Raw genomic sequence first — 17646 nt, forward strand, 5'->3', positions numbered from 1 at the left:
TGTCATTGAACAATGCCATGTAATTACTTTACTTTATTGCTAACCGGTAGCCATAGTAGTAGAAGTAATAGTTGGCGAGACAACTTCATGAAGACACAATGATGGAGATCATGATGATGGAGATCATGGTGTCATGCCGGTGACGATGATGATCATGGAGCCCCGAAGATGGAGATCAAAAGGAGCAAAATGATATTGGCCATATCATGTCACTATTTGATTGCATGTGATGTTTATCATGTTTATGCATCTTGTTTACTTAGAACAACGGTAGTAAATAAGACGATCCCTTACAACAATTTCAAGAAGTGTTCACCCCTAACTGTGCACCGTTGCTAAAGTTCGTCGCTTCTAAGCACCACGTGATGATCGGGTGTGATGGATTCTTACGTTCACATACAACGGGTGTAAGACAGATTTACACACGCAAAACACTTAGGGTTAACTTGACGAGCCTAGCATGTACAGACATGGCCTCGGAACACAGAGACCGAAAGGTCGAGCATGAGTCGTATAGTAGATACGATCAACATGAAGATGTTCACCGATGATGACTAGTCCGTCTCACGTGATGATCGGACACGGCCTAGTTGACTCGGATCATGTAATCACTTAGATGACTAGAGGGATGTCTATCTGAGTGGGAGTTCATAAGATGAACTTAATTATCCTGAACATAGTCAAAAGACCTTTTGCAAATTATGTCATAAGCTCGCGCTTTAGTTCCACTGTTTAGATATGTTCCTAGAGAAAATATAGTTGAAAGTTGATAGTAGCGATTATGCGATCAGTAGAAAGATTATGTCCTTAATGCACCGCTCAGTATGCTGAACCCCAAACGTCGTTTGTCGATGTTGTGAACATCGGACATACACGTTTTGATAACTACGTGATAGTTCAGTTAAATGGTTTAAGTAGAGGCACCAAAGACGTTTTTCGAAACGTCGCGGAACATATGAGATGTTTTGAGGGCTGAAATTGGGATTTCAGGCTCGTGCCCACGTCAAGAGGTATAAGACCTCCGACGATTTTCTTAGCCTGCAAACTAAGGGAGAAAAGCTCAATCGTTGAGCTTGTGCTCAGATTGTCTGAGTACAACAATCACTTGAATCGAGTGGGAGTTGATCTTCCAGATGAGATAGTGATGTTTCTCCAAAGTCATTGCCACCAAGTTGCTAGAGCTTCGTGATGAACTATAACATATCAAGGATAGAGATGATGATCCTTGAGGTATTCGCGTTGTTTGACACCGCGAAAGTAGAAGTCAAGTAGGAGCATCAATTGTTGATGGTTAATGAAACCACTAGTTTCAAGAAGGGCAAGGGCAAGAAGGGATACTTCATGAAAAAGCAAATCAGCTGCTACTCTAGTGAAGAAACCCAAGGTTTAACCCAAACCCGAGACTAAGTGCTTCTGTAATAAGGGGAACAACCACTGGAGCAGAATTACCCTAGATACTTGGTAGATAAGAAGGCTGGCAAGGTCGATAGAAGTATATTGGATATACATTATGTTAATGTGTACTTTACTAGTACTCGTAGTAGCACCAGGGTATTAGATACCGGTTCGGTTGCTAAGTGTTAGTAACTCGAAATAAAAGCTACGGAATAAACGGAGACTAGCTAAAGGTGAGCTGACGATACGTGTTGGAAGTGTTTCCAAGGTTGATGTGATCAAGCATTGCACGCTCCCTCTACCATCGAGATTTTGTGTTTGCGTTGAGCATAGACATGATTGGATTATGTCTATCGCAATACGGTTATTTGTTTAAGGAGAATAATGGTTACTCTGTTTATTTGAATAATACCTTCAATGGTCTTGCACCTAAAGGAATGTTTATTGAATCTCGATCGTAGTGATACACATTTTCATGCCAAAAGATATAAGATAGTAATGATAGTACCACTTGCTTGTGGCACTGCCATGTAAGTCATATTGGTATAAAACGCATGAAGAAGCTCCATGTTGATGGATCTTTGGACTCACTCATTTTTGAAAAGTTTGAGACATGCGAACCATGTCTATTGGTGTATACGCATGAAGAAACTCCATGCAGATGGATCGTTTGGACTCACTTGATTTTGAATCACTTGAGATATGCAAATCATACCACATGGGCAAGATGACTGAAAAGCCTCGGTTTCAATGAAATGGAACAAGATAGCAACTTGTTGGAAGTAACACATTTTGATGTGTGCAGTCCAATGAGTGTTAAGGCATGCAGTGAATATCGTTATGTTTTACTTCACAGATGATTTAAGTAGATACTATATATTTACTTGATGAAACACAAGTCTGAATTATTGAATGGTTCAAGTAATTTCAGAGTGAAGTTGAAGGTCATTGTGACAAGAGGATAAAATGTCTATGATATGATCATAGAGATGAGTATCTGAGTTACGAGCTTTGGCACACAATTAAGACATTGTGGAAATTGTTTCACAATTAATACCGCCTGGAACACCATAGTGTGATGGTGTGTCCGAACATCATAGTTGCACCCTATTGGACATGGTGCGTACCATGATGTCTCTTATCGAATTACCACTATCGTTTATGGGTTAGGCATTAGAGACAACCACACTCACTTAAATAGGGCACCACGTACTTCCGTTGAGACGACACCGTTTGAACTATGGTTTGGAGAAACCTAAGTTGTCGTTTCTTAAAAGTTTGGGGCTGCGAAGTTTATGTGAAAAAGTTTTAGGTTGATAAGCTTGAACCCAAAGCGGATAAAATGTAGGACACCCAAAATAGTTGGGTATACCTCCTAATTCAGATCCGAAAGCAATAGGGATTGTTTCTTGAATCGGGTCCTTTCTCGAGAAAAGTTTGTCTCGGAAAGTTGAGTGGGAGGATGGTGGAGACTTGATATGGTTATTGAACCATCACTACAACTAGTGTGTAGCAGGGCACAGGAAGTTGTTCCTGTGGGACCTACACCAATTGAAGTAGAAGCTTATGATAGTGATCATGAAGTTTCGGATCAAGTCACTGCCGTACCTCGTAGGGTGACAAGGATGCGTACTACTTCAGAGTGGTACGGTAATCCTGTCTTGAAGGTCATGTTGCTAGACAAAAATGAACCTACGAGCTATGGAGAAGCGATGGTGGGCCCAAATTCCGACAAATGGTTAGAAGTCATGAAATCCGAGATAGGATCCATGTATCAGAACAAAGCATGGACTTTGGTGGACTTGCCCAATGATCGGCAAGCCATTGAGATAAATGGATCTTTAAGAAGAAGACGGACGTGGACGGTAATGTCACCGTCTATGAAGCTCGACTTGTGGCGAAGAGTTTTTCACAAGTTCAAGGATTTGACTACGATGAGATTTTCTCATTCGTAGCGATGCTTAAGTCCGTCGGAATCATGTTAGCATTAGCTGCATTTGTGAAATCTGGCAGATGGATGTCAAGACAAGTTTCCTTACCAGTTTTCGTAAGGAAAGGTTGTATGTGATACAATCAGAAAAGTTTTGTCGATCCTAAGGATGCTAAAAGGTATGCAAAGCTCCAGCAATCCTTCTAAGGACTGGAGTAAGCATCTCGGAGTTGGAATGTACACTTTGATGAGATGATCAAAGATTTTGGGTTTGTACAAAGTTTATGAGAAACTTGTATTTCCAAAGAAGTGAGTGGGAGCACTATAGAATTTCTGATGAGTATATTTTGTTGACATATTGTTGATCAGAAATGATGTAGAATTTCTGGAAAGCATATAGGGTTATTTGAAAAGTGTTTTCCAATAGAAAACCTGGATTAAGCTACTTGAACATTGAGCATCAAGATCTATAATGATAGATCAAAAAACGCTTAATGGTACTTTCAAATGAGCACATACCTTAACATGATCTTGAAGGTGTTCAAGATGGATCAGTCAAAGAAGGAGTTCTTGCCTGAGTTGTAAGGTATGAAGTTAAGACTTAAAGCTCGACCAGGGCAGAAGAGAGAGAAAGGACGAAGGTCGTCCCCTATGCTTTAGACGTAGGCTCTACAGTATGCTATGCTAAGTACCGCACCTGATGTGTGCCTTGCCACATGTCTGGCAAGAGGGTACAAAGGTGATCAAGGAGTAGATCACCAGATAGCGGTCAAAATTATCCTTAGAGGAATAAGGATATGTTTCTCGGTTATGGAGGTGATAAAGAGTTCGGCGTAAAGGGTTACGTCGATACAAGCTTTAACACCTATCCGAGTGACTCTGAGTAGCAAATCAGATACGTATAGTGGAGCAACCATTTGCAATAGCTCCAAGTGGAGCGTGGGAGCAGCATTTACAATATGACCTAGAGATTTGCGAAGTACATACGGATCTGAATGTTGCAGACCCGTTGACTAAAACCTCTCTTGTAAGCAAAACATGATCAAACCCCAGAACTCATTGAGTCTTAATCACATGGTGATGTGAACTAATTTAATGACACTAGTAAACTCTTTGGATGTTGGTCACATGGCGATGTGACCTGTGAGTGTTAATCACATGGCGATGTGAACTAGATTATTGACTCTAGTGCAAGTGGGAGACTGTTGTAAATATGCCCTAGAGGCAATAATAAATTGGTTATTATTATATTTCCTTGTTCATGATAATCGTTTATTATCCATGCTATAATTGTATTGATAGGAAACTCAGCTACATGTGTGGATACATAGACAACACCATGTCCCTAGTAAGCCTCTAGTTGACTAGCTCGTTGATCAATAGATGGTTACGGTTTCCTGACCATGGACATTGGATGTCGTTGATAACGGGATCACATCATTAGGAGAATGATGTGATGGACAAGACCCAATCCTAAGCCTAGCACAAAGATTGTAGTTCGTATGCTAAAGCTTTTCTAATGTCAAGTGTATTTTCCTTAGACCATGAGATTGTGCAACTCCTGGATACCGTAGGAATGCTTTGGGTGTACCAACACAACGTAACTGGGTGGCTATAAAGGTGCACTACAGTTATCTTCGAAAGTGTCTGTTGGGTTGGCACGAATCGAGACTGGGATTTGTCACTCCGTGTAAACGGAGAGGTATCTCTGGGCCCACTTGGTAGGACATCATCATAATGTGCACAATGTGACCAAGGGGTTGATCACGGGATGATGTGTTACGGAACGAGTAAAGAGACTTGCCGGTAACGAGATTGAACAAGGTATCGGTATACCGACGATCGAATCTCGGGCAAGTACAATACCGCTAGACAAAGGGAATTGTATACGGGATTGATTGAATCCTTGACATCGTGGTTCATCCGATGAGATCATCGTGGAACATGTGGGAGCCAACATGGGTATCCAGATCCCGCTGTTGGTTATTGACCGGAGAACGTCTCGGTCATGTCTGCATGGTTCCCGAACCCGTAGGGTCTACACACTTAAGGTTCGATGACGTTAGGGTTATAAAGGAAGTTTGTATGTGGTTACCGAATGTTGTTCGGAGTCCCGGATGAGATCCCGGACGTCATGAGGAGTTCCGGAATGGTCCGAAGGTAAATATTTATATATGGGAAGTCCTGTTTTGGTCACCGGAAAAGTTTCGGGTTTTATCGGTAACGTACCGGGACCACCGGGAGGGTCCCGGGGGTCCACCAAGTGGGGCCACCGGCCCCGGAGGGCTGCATGGGCCCAAGTGTGGGAGGGGACTAGCCCCAGATGGGCTGGTGCGCCCCCCACAAGGGCCCAAGGCGCCTAGGGTTTGGGGAGGGGGTGCTTCCACCTAACTTGGGGGGCAAGTTTTCCCCCTCTCCCCCCTTGGCCGCCACCCTTAGATGGGATTGGGGGCAGCCGCACCCCTTGGGGTGGAAACCCTAAAGGGGGCGCACCCCCCTCCCTCTCCCCTATATATACTTGAGGGTTTTGGGGCTGCCAACACATGAGAACTTCTTCCTCTTGGTGCAGCCCTACCTTTCTCCCTTCTCCTCTCCCGCGGTGCTTGGCGAAGCCCTGCAGGATTGCCACGCTCCTCCACCACCACCACGCCATTGTGCTGCTGCTGGATGGAGTCTTCCTCAACCTCTCCCTCTCTCCTTGCTGGATCAAGGCGTGGGAGACGTCACCGGGCTGTACGTGTGTTGAACGCGGAGGTGCCGTCCGTTCGACACTAGGATCTCCAGTGATTTGGATCACGACGAGTACGACTCCTTCAACCCTGTTCTCTTGAACGCTTCCGCTTAGCGATCTACAAGGGTATGTAGATGCACTCTCCTTCCCCTCGTTGCTGGTTTCTCCATAGATAGATCTTGGTGACACGTAGGAAAATTTTGAATTTCTGCTACGTTCCCCAACACATCCATCCCGCCTCACGGAATCACATAGCATGTTCTGTCATAGCCCTGCAAAACAAAGAAAAAATTACTACTTGTACTAACCTTATCAAGTGTGTGCATGTAACAAATGTTGGACATAACTAAACACAGAAGAATGAAATGCAACATATGGAAGAATCAAATGCTCATCCCTTTCTTTCTGCTTTTTGCGAGGATCATTATTCTCCCTTTAACAAGGCTAAAACATCATAATAAGAATTAACAACAATCTTGAAAAGGTGGATATCCCATGTGAATCTAATTTTTCATATAAAGCACATGCCAAGTCTGTTGATCCCAGTCCAGCAATTGCACAAGAAGAAGCGAGCATCATAAATATTGAGCAACACAAGCTATGAATTGTTTATAGTACATTCCAAAATTAATAGCTTATCATCTCTATTGATCTCCAAATCTCACCTATCAGCCAAATTGAAAGAATACATGTTGAATGCAACGATTGAACGTTCGTAGATCATGCAGTCGGGGCTGGACGAATGGGGCTGGCCGTCGAGGCCGGCGGCCGGCTTCATCTAGTCCCGCGGAACATGATCCATACCCAACCACTTTGCCATCGGACGAGATGCATGGCCAGATCAAAACTGCAGCCATGGCTGAGAATGATATGTAGAGGACGCAAACAACCAATTGGGGTGTGGGAAAGAGGTTGCCTATAACGTTGTGGCTATAGGCACCCGCATGGAGGACTGGGAGGTGGGATGGCGCCGACTCTTCGCCGGCGGCCGCCACGGGGAGGGCAGTGAGCCTTCTCTAGTGTTCGTTGAAAAGGTGGTGCGAGATCGCGAGGGAATTGGGGTGGAGGAAGGGAGGGGCCGCGACGCGCGGCTAGATCCTGCCGGCGACGAGGGAGGGAGGGGACGCGACGCGCGGCTAGATCCTGCCGGCGGCGAGGGAGGGAGGGCCCGCGACGAGCGGCTAGATCCTGCCGGCAAGGATTAAAACCCTAGCGGCGGCGAGGAATAAACCCTAGCGAACAGGATAAAAATCGAACCGAAAATAGCCCTGAAATTTGTACCGAAAATACCCTCGAAATATTTGGGAGGGAAAATCAGATCAGTTCGAAATATTTTTTCTCCCGAAAATGCCCCTTTGGGTCTGATATAATACACGTGACATCAGCGTATTGCATCGGATCTGGACCGTCGAATTCGCTCCGACGGACGTGCCATATCGTCCGGATGCACTGTAAAATGACTCATCAAAAAAGATACTAGTATGTAAATAAGGGGTCGATCGGCCCTGGAATTCTTACCGCGTTATGCAAATGAAAGCAACCGAGGAAGCATCGGGGAAGGAGGGGAGTGAGCTGAGCCACACGCAGTGCAGAGGAGAGCGAAGGATAATCGACCGATGGATCGATAGATGGAATTTAACGCGGTTGGGTCTTGCAGGCGTAGGTGATACCTGCATGGACGAACGAAATCCTACCTAGCTATCGGCGGTCGTCGTGGAATTCTCCATTTGGATGTGTCATGCATATGTGGCTTGGATGTCCTACAAAGATAGATATCCGTGCTGCGTACTTACCTACGTGTACAGTTCCGGCCTGGGTTTCATCGGTGCAACTTGTACGATGCATATCGAAAGTTTCTTCTTGTTATGAACGTGCATGTTTACGTAGCAACCAAATCGAGTGTGCAGACGTGCTTCGCCCAGATTGGCACTGGTGCAGACCATCCCTCCCATTTGCAGGTTCGCTTTCAGCATCAGACGTCCCAACGACCCAACGCCCGAACTCCGGTATAGGCCTGTAGCCCCTGTAGCCCGATCGAGCCTTCTCCTCCTCCTATATGTACCTGGTCCCGGGCTCACTGCTCTCGAGCACCTCACCATTCGGCCAGCCTCTCGCCCTACTCTGCCCTAGCTCTCTCCATCCTCCTCCGACACTCCCATATGGCACCGTTCACGCGCCCAGTCCCACGAGCCACCGACTCCCCTGGAGCTACGCCTGCGCGGTACGTCCCCAGGCGAGGCTTGGTGCTGAAGCGGGTGTTCAAAAGCCTCCTCTCGTGGCTGCCGCGCCGCCGCCGCCGTCGGGCCGGCCGCCCCCGTCCCGGCAAGGGCGCCGTCGCACCGCCGGGCCGTCGTGGCACGTACTAACCATCAACTACTACCTCTCCTCAGGTGGTGTGTATCCGTCAATTCTGCAGGTACGGGCGTACGTACCTACATAGACGCCGTTGTCCGCAAGTCGTTATTTTACTCATCAGTCTTTTTTGGTTGGTTTCGTGCTCGGACAATTTTTGCTCATTTTCCGTCCGGTTTTCCTCGAGTTTTCTCGGTCCATTCCGATCCGCCTGGCGTACCATGCATGACATTTTTCTTGGGCTTGATGTACAAATTCATTTCAGGTCAGGTCAAGTAGTACACGTCCGGTCCGAGCCGGTGTCACAAGCGGTGACCCAGCTGGCTGAGACGTAGACTGGTCAACGAGTCAAGCTATTGGGGGTGCGCAAGATGGTGCCAGAAAACAAAGTGTTGCATCCGGCCTCCGGTCGTCAGTCAACTTAATACTATTGTTTCATTGGTTATTATTTCGTTGCTTAAATTACTGGATACATATAGATGGACCACACGCTTACTGACGGCATCTTGATGTACGTGCGGCGCGTGCATGTGTCTCTTCGCTGTAATAGGTCATGTTGTTTTTTCATATATATTTTTCTTTTATACAACTCATACCTTGTTTTTTCGTTCATGATGGGCCGAATTTCATCATGTTTGCGGTGAATTCTGGTTATCCATGTCGATGTTGTCTTACTCTTCTTCTTTTAGATCTTGTTTTTTATGAGGCGCTCGAGCATGCACGGATATGCTAACGGAGCCATCACTATGACCATTACTTCGGTGAAATGATCATGTGTTGGTGAAATGCCAAAGCTCAACGGACGGAGTCCTCAGATTACCATCGACGAATTACCATCGACGAATGGTCTAGATGACTAGATCATGTGCAAACTCTATTCTTCACTTCGTCTAGCTCCAAAAAAGAAGGTTTTTCTTGGCCCTTTAAGAAATAAGTTCAGTTCGTGTCCTTTTAGGAAGAAAAAGAAAGGAAACAAATGGGACATTTATTGGCAGGCCTACTACTTGCCCGGTATGAAGCCTAATAGGCTGAATGGATCACAAGAGTGCGAACTGGGAAGAAATAAGGCCCACTTATTGTGGGCCATACAGAAATAGTCGTACCTCCAAACAATTGACTTTTTTTTGTCAATCCGTGCAAAGTGCTCCTAATCCCCGCGTAAGGCGAGCGGGGAGGCAAACGCGCACCTCCACCAATCCTATATGATGCCCGGGTGCGTCGTATAGCTGAGACTGCCGACGAATCCTTCAGACGGGCTGGCCCACATAACGACTGTTCTGGTGTTTTTTTTCTTTATCCTTTTCCTTTTATATTGCAGATCTTGGGTTTTCTTCTGTGTTTTTGTCTTTTATTTTGCACATATTTTTTCCGGCTTTCCAATATATGGTGATTATTTTCCAAATTTATGCTGAATATTTCTCATTACAAATTTTACCTTTTTATTATAAGGTGAACATTTTTTAAAAGGACAATGAATATTTTTTATTATTTACGATGAACAAATTTCTATATTACTTTGAACACTTTATAAAATAGACAAATAAAATTTAAATTAAATATTTAACGTTTTATAAACATACTTAACATTTCTTAATATACGGTGAACTTTTTTTGATGTGCACTGAACTTTTATATAAAATACATACTGAGCAATTTTCTGAAATTTATTTAATATTTAAAAGAAATATTTAGCTCCTAAAAATAACATCCAATTATTGGTGAAAAAACAACTAAAAAGTGAACAAAAAAACAGCTCAAGGGAAAAGTGGCCTGGCCCATTTTCCTCGCCTTCGGTGCAACAACCCCTAGTTGAAGACGCGCATGGGCGTCAAATGTGAAGAAACAAGGGCCATTTCGAAATGTTGCCGCACCTACAAAGCATTGGTTTTTCTTAATCCATGCAACTGTTCCTACTCCCGGTGTAGGGTGAGCAAACGTGCACCTCAGCCACCCTCGCTTGGGCTCCCCTTTGAACGAGGAACGTAGACCGGCCGGCCCAGTGTGCGCCCGCTTCATGATTGTTTTTCTTTAAAAATCAGTCATTTTATTTTCTCTGGGCTGATGTTTTTAATAAATACTTTCAGGATCCCGAGTTGAAAAATATATTCCTGATTTGTTGTGAACTTACTAAAGGTCCACATATTGAAAATATTTTCATATATTTTAAAAAATGTGATTTCAATTTTTTACAACATTTTGGAAATATTGTCATATATTTAAAACGTTCATGAATCTGAAATATGTTCTCAGATTTTAAAAATATTCCAACATTTATAATTTTCTTTTATAAAAAGCAGCGCGCGTGTGTGTGTGCGCGCACACACACACGCACGCACGCACACACACAAATAAAACGAAACTGGTTCAGAGAGAACCTTCCAACACATGGCAAAAAATACTGACTTGGGCCGACCCATGTAGTGTTGAGGGGTGCGCGTTTTGTTTTATTATTTTGCTTAAAAAAACTAACGCAGTGCTCACAGACTAGGATTCCCGATTCCCCGCATAGGTGAACAATTGTCGACCAAAGCATACCTCAGCGGACTATAAGGTTATTGGGGCCGGTCAATGCGGGTTGTTTTTGTATTTCCTTTGCTGGTTTAATCGGGTTTCTTCTGGAATTTTAATTACACATTTTCATTTTATTGTTTCACCTTTTCCATTTTGATATAGAAAACATTTCTAAGATGTTTGACTGTTTTTTCAATTTCCGTACATTTTTTAATTTCTAAAGAAAAAAATAGAAAGCCGACCAAGATAATAAAAAAGCTAAAATCCAAAGAATATGTCGATAGCCCTGACTGTCCTTTAATTGGCAAGACCAAGTACGTTCTCGCGCGGGGGAGTGTTGCGCATATGCGGGAGCTCCAATTACGGCGCTAAGGTGCCCGTTCGCTCCTGGCGCTCGAAGACGTCGCGAGTGGACCGGCCCAGGAAACACTTAGAGCAACAAAGGCAAATGTCGTTAAAAAATTAGCAAAAAATAGCTCTCAACAGGTTTTCAACTCACACGCATTCAGTTCATGTACGAGACCCACTAGCCAGTCGAGCTACTTGCCGTTAGTGATTAGTAATAGGGGCAACAATCTAATAATAATGTCGCAGCACTATTTTATTGCACAGAACCATCCATCTATTTTATCTCTTAATTTTTTTAATTATTTGGAAACAAAAATCGTAAATTTGAAAAAGTTCATGGATTTTAAAAAAAGTTTTTCATTTTGAAAGAAAAGTTCACAAACCTGAAAAAAGTTCATTGATTTTCAAAAACAAATAATCGAATTTGAAAAATAGTTCATCAAATTTACAAAAATTTCATCGGATTTGAAGAAAGTTAATTGGATTTGATAAAAAAAACATCTGATTTTAAAAAAGTTCATCAAATTTGGAAAAGGCTCACTGAATTTAAAAAGAAGTTCATCGATTTTTGTAAAAATCACTGAATTTGAAAAATAATTCATCGATTTTGGAAAATAAGTTCATCAATTTTGAAAAATGGTTCATCAATTTTGAAAAAATTCGTTCAATTTAGTAAAAGAAAAAAGAACAAAATATATATTAAAAAACAGAACAAAAATAAAAAGGAAAAAAGAAAATGAAGTATGAAGAAAAGAGTGAAGAAGATATAATTGATCACATGAGGTTAGGCCGGTGGGCGGAGGGGGGTTAGTGCAGTGAACGATATGGCCGGGAGGTCGCTTTTTTGAATACCACCGGCCACACTTTAATTTTTTGTTGTATACAAAAGAAAGAAAGGAAAGATGGGCCGAGCCCAACTAGCCATGCCTGAAGGTGCCCGTTTGCGAACGTGCGCTTAAGCGCCAAATAGGCCCCTCCTGCATCTTCTGGCTCCCCATCACCCTACGAGCGGACTAGGAGCTCCTTTTTTTGCGGAACAAAACATTAGGTAATAGTTTTTTTTAATTAGGTAATTAAATTGTACTCCTACAATCTAAAAAAGTAAGTAATCTATATGACCTGAATCATAAACATGTTTTGCGAGTTCTCACAAAATACTTGAAAACATTTTGCACATTTAAGAAGACAAAATAGTTACCACACAACCGCCCTCCTCCCCTTAGAAAAGCCTAGGGTTCTTTTGCCTCCGACCGTCGCCGCCGCTAGTCCTCCTCCTCTCCGATGGCCTTAGGGCCATGGCGGCGCGGTGGATTCCGGCCCTTGCCGGCGTGAGGGCTCTGTTTTCATATGTTCCTTCAAGTTTTGTTAGGGTTTCTGTCCTGCCTAGGAAAACGAGACAACGACAGCTCCCTAAAGATGGAATAAGGTTCTCCCGCATACCCCAGTTTTAATGGTGTGTCTAGCATCGTCGGTGGCCGTGTGGAGGCGTGTCTCCGGCGGATCTGTCCTTGGTGGATTTGCTCGGATCTGGTCGTAGTTCGTGTGTAGTCAGGTTGGATCCTTCGGTCTACGCTACTCTTCATCGGCGGCGATTGTTGTTCTGTTGTGCTAGTCCTGTGGTCCCTTAGTATGACAACTTCACGACTGTCTACTACAATAAGTTTTGCTAGGCTCCATGAGGGAGAGGCGGTGACGGCGGCGCGCCTTCAGTTCGGTTCAGTGCTTGTATTCGTCGCCTAGTGGTCTACGATCTGGGTGTAACTTTTATTATTTCTAGTTTTTCTCGTACTACCATAATTGAAAATGAATATATCCAAAGTTTTCTCGACAAAGAAGAAGACAAAACAGTTCCAACCCCTTATATTTAATTATTTCCTTATTCGAAGCAGAAGGGCTCCAGGAGACATGTTAAACATGTGGTTATTACTACACGTACACAAAAATCGCAAAAATAGAGAGTAGGAGTACATGGCAGCATGCATTGGGAGCAAGCTGAAATCACTTCTTCTGAAGGTGGCACAGCTCAACCAATTCCCATGACTCCAAGCTCTTGTCCTTCGGATCCGTTTTGTAAAGCGCGAGCTCGGATATCTCGAACTGCAGCCCAAATATTCCCTTGTCCATCTCCCCTGCCTTCTTCCTCGCCGCTGCCATCTCCTCCTCCGTCAGGTGATCTCCATACAGGAGGCTCAGATGCGGCACGTACGCTGCAATTATATTTAATCAGCTGTCATCAGCTTGTGATTTTACGGAGACAGAGTTAATTCAGGCAGATATCGCATAAACAAAATTCAGGCAGAAGACTCACGAGTCGGTCTCTGGTACCCGAAGTGGGCGCGGCAGTGGTCGCTCGTGGCCATCACCTGCAAGCAAAATCAAGATAATTTGATGGGGGCAAAGCAAATCGGCGCAGATAGGGGTGAGCTAGGGATACCGGAGACCGACCTCACGGGTTGGTTCGAGGAGGATGTTGACGCCGTAGCGGCCGATGGAGGCGACGCGGGCGGTGTATGGGCCGAGGCCGGCCGCCGCGGCTCGTAGCGCCTCGATGGCGGCGGACCGGCGGAGACGCATGGCTCCGAGGACGGTGGCGTGCGGCTCGAAGACCGCGCCGCCGTGCGCGGCACGGAGGCCGGCCATAAGGCCGAGAAGGCGGCGACGGACGGGCTCCGGCAGGAGGGCCCACACGGAGTACATCTCCTCCGGCGACTGGTCGGTGGGGTCCATGCTGGCCGACGGAGGCTGGGGCGCCGCGCTGCCGTGCACGCGGTCGGATGTCAGGTGGAGCGGGAAATGGGAGGAAGCTTGCCGACGAGAAGCTCATGGCAATGGCATCGCGAGAGCTGCCTGAAATACACGGCGCCTTCTTCCGTATGCTGCAGCTTCACGGAGCCTTCCTTCCACCGATGGGACACTGACTGTGGACCCCAGGTCTGGAAATATGATGTTCCAGAGTTCTAAGATGACATGCATAGTGAAATCGAATGCAAACTTGGATTGGACTAGACATCAGAGTCAAGTCAAAAGCTCATAACATAGGATACAAATACAAGTCATGCCAATCAGTATGATTCTCCACAAAGATAAGGTAATAAACAAGGCAAAGATCTAGCATGCTGTGGAATATTCAGTGGAAGTGTACACACTAAATTCTCTCGTTATGTAAACTACAAATATTGGTCATGGTACGTGTCCTAAAGGTGCCGGGGAGTCTATAAAGAGCACCAATTATCAAAAAGTCACCGTGGAATACGGGCGCCATTGAGCACTTTATTTCAAATAGTTCACAACTTACATTTTAGAAGTTTTAAAAACTGCTAAAACAAAATTGACATTATAATATGGATGTATATACTACACATGTGTATAGTTTTGATGACAAAGTAAGTTAACATCGAGCTAAACAAAAAAGACATAATGTGTGTATGGATTTTTTAGCGGTGAACAACAAATGAATCACCTTTTTAAATCAAGTGTCTAGCTCAAGTGTGTGTACGGATTTCGGGCGGGGCTTTCAAAAGTCCAAAAGTCAAATGTCTAGATCGAGCCTGGCCTGAAGACCAAATATTTACTCAAAAGCCTGCCCGAGCTTGGTCAGAGACAAAAGTGAGAAGCCTGACGAACATGAGAAAATCTTAATCATAGACATATTTCAATCTTTACAAACAAACTTCAATCTCAAGATCTTATAAAACAATCTTGAGAGTTGGCTACGGACGAGTACTAGGTGGACAACACCGTGATAAAAGGCGAGCGGGCTCGTAGGTGCTGGTTGTGGAGGTTTGGCAATGCTTGTGTGGCGGTTGGAGAGGTACAAGGGCAACATCAGAGGAATAGGGTGCATATGCAAAGCAAGGCGGAGAAGGCGTTGATTGAAAAAATAGGGACCGGGAGGGGGGATCTAGTGGGCCAGGGTGATAGTGTCCTACCTGACTGTTGTCCGTACCCCCGCAAAGCCCCCTTAGGCCTTGTATAATGAGAGGTGCTTAGAGGAGGTGCTTAGAGAAATAAACCAGACTTTTTTTAAATACCGGTGCTTATGTGTACAGGATAGACGCTTAACTAAGCATCTCTCCTGTAGAAATAAACACCGGTGCTTCAGAAAAACTCGGTTTATTTTTTAAGTATCTCTCTAAGCACCTCCCATTGTACAAGGCCTTAACTTTGCTTCCAATTTGAGGGGAAAGTGCGTCCGGACCGCTCGGCGGACCGATATAATCCATATTGGATGGTAGAAACAGGTCTGGACCACACAGTCCATGTGCGGGCGGTTTAAGGGTCGTTAGAGATGCCCTAACTCACACTAAACAAGTACTTGCCCTGCATAATCTATTTAATGTGTGAACTTTAGCTCACCAGATGCTGCCTGCTCCACCAAGTTCTGTCCTTCAACTGTGAAATAGACAAAGGGCAGAAGGAATAACTAATTACTCGACATGAAATCAAATTATAGCAGAAGAGACAGAACCTAATGTCAATTCTGCTATTTATGGTTCCCACAAAAAAAATCTGCTATTTAAGGTGCATAGCCAGCTCATTGATGAATGGAAGAAGGTCATTGTCGTTGCAGTGGGTCACTACTCCAGCCTCCCGATCAACAAAATCACCGAACAAGGGTTCTCAAGACAGCGAGTAGAACCGGCCAGTGGTGTGCTTTTCAGTGCAGGACATACATCAACCCGGTTAGAAGTATAGTAATAAGTACCCCTGTTAGTGTAAAAAATGCTCTTATATTATGGGAAGGAGGAAATACTACAATTAAACCTAGATACTCTATTGTTAACATCATTCATAAACGATTATGGTGTCGTGACGATAAAAGGCAAGGCAAGTATTAAGTAGTACTATCTCTCTCTCAGTTTACAGGGCGTGCGCGTACCCCTAGGTCGTCAATTTGACCAACCTAATACAAGTTATATATTACAAAAAATATACCAATATAAACTTTAGATGTTCTATTTTCAAAAGATACAATTTTTGTGTTATATAGTTTGTATTAAGATGATCAAATTGGCAACCTAGATATACGTGTAGGACTTGTAAACTGAAACGGAGGTATAAAGATCATTCATAAGATCTTTAAAAACCTTTCAATCATGCAGGTTTGTTCCTTCTTTATTGGGATCCATTGAATACTACTCATATTTGAATAACAGAGCCGGTTTGGTTGATTCTGGTATCCTTTATTAGGCTCTACGGCACATCTGCAATAGTGAGTAGTAAAGCGTAGCAGCAAACGTACACCACTAGCAGTAGTACTACTAGCATTCAGTGATTAAGTCAAGCTTTTTTTCTTCTTCTTGAAATGGAATGCCATTTGGTTCAGTCAAGTTGGTCAACTATACAGAACACGGAATCACCTCGCCTAGCTAGGTATTAGTAGTCGAACGAGTACTTCATCGATTTGCACAAACATGTACGCACTAGCACGTAGGAGTAGTAAACTTTTTTAGAGAGCTGGTAATTATTTCATCACTTTTCTATGTGTTATCTACTCCCTCCATGTATCTAGATAAATCTAAGACAACTAATTCGGAACGGAGGTAACACTATTTATGTGTTGTTCTTTATTGTCATATCAATACATGTATAAATGGGCAACGATATGACTAAATCTATTATTTTATTCTCCACTCATTCTAAAATATATTCAATCTCACAAACAGATTTGGACAACACCATTATAGAACGAAAAAGTAGCATCACAAAACTAAAATTACGGGATTAGGAGCACAAACACCAGTTGAGGTGAACTAGGTCGGTGGAGCGCCGCGGCACCGTGGGAGAACATGATGGTCGTGAACAGTAACATCAAGGTGGAGGGTAGAGGAGGAGGATGGGGTCGATGAAGCTCCATTGTTGGGGAGGAGGGGCGAGGTCGACAAGCTTCAGGATACCCTGGGAGTACTTCTTGAGTTTTTGTTGAGGGCGGAGCCAAGCTCCTTGATGATGGCAAGGAGGTGATGCTGTCGGAGGCGGTGAGCTCAGTGCCACGACGCTGGCGTCGCATCTCCCGCTTGGTGAGGGCGAAAACGTCTAGGTCGGCGTCAGCCTCGGCGAGCGGTGTTAGCCACTACAACATGACGGAATCCACGACAACGACAAATGAGACTGAGGAGGCAGGGATGGCACTGCGGCGGAGGGGGTATAGAGGAAAAGGGTTGGCGAGTGGTGCCATCGTTGCGCCGGGGGAGGGGCACACACATTCTTTTGGGGTAAATGTGTGTTTTTTAGAATCACCGTCGACTCTTTATTGCATAATGTTTTGCGGGATGGGTAAATGTGCTCATGGCTTTGTGCAGTGGCGAAGCTAGCATGAGATTACACCTAGGGCTAAGGTAGCTTGAGTGATACACTCTAGTGGTTTTATATATTGTGT

At 44.3% G+C, this 17646-nt stretch overlaps 1 protein-coding gene across 1 annotated transcript; it reads right to left on the minus strand.

Annotated features, from left to right (window-relative positions):
- Positions 1–13103: 13103 nt before the first annotated feature.
- On the minus strand, positions 13104–14134 carry LOC123159573 (cyclic phosphodiesterase). The gene is made up of 3 exons (XM_044577400.1): positions 13713–14134; positions 13576–13630; positions 13104–13474 (listed from the first exon to the last, which is right to left on the minus strand). Exons 1-3 carry the CDS (start codon positions 13992–13994, stop codon positions 13266–13268), a joined length of 546 nt encoding a protein of 181 aa, XP_044433335.1. The 5' UTR covers positions 13995–14134; the 3' UTR covers positions 13104–13265.
- Between the last annotated feature and the right edge of the window lie 3512 nt (positions 14135–17646).

This window comes from Triticum aestivum, chromosome 7B (genome assembly GCF_018294505.1).
Source record: "Triticum aestivum cultivar Chinese Spring chromosome 7B, IWGSC CS RefSeq v2.1, whole genome shotgun sequence".
Lineage (NCBI taxonomy): Eukaryota > Viridiplantae > Streptophyta > Magnoliopsida > Poales > Poaceae > Triticum > Triticum aestivum.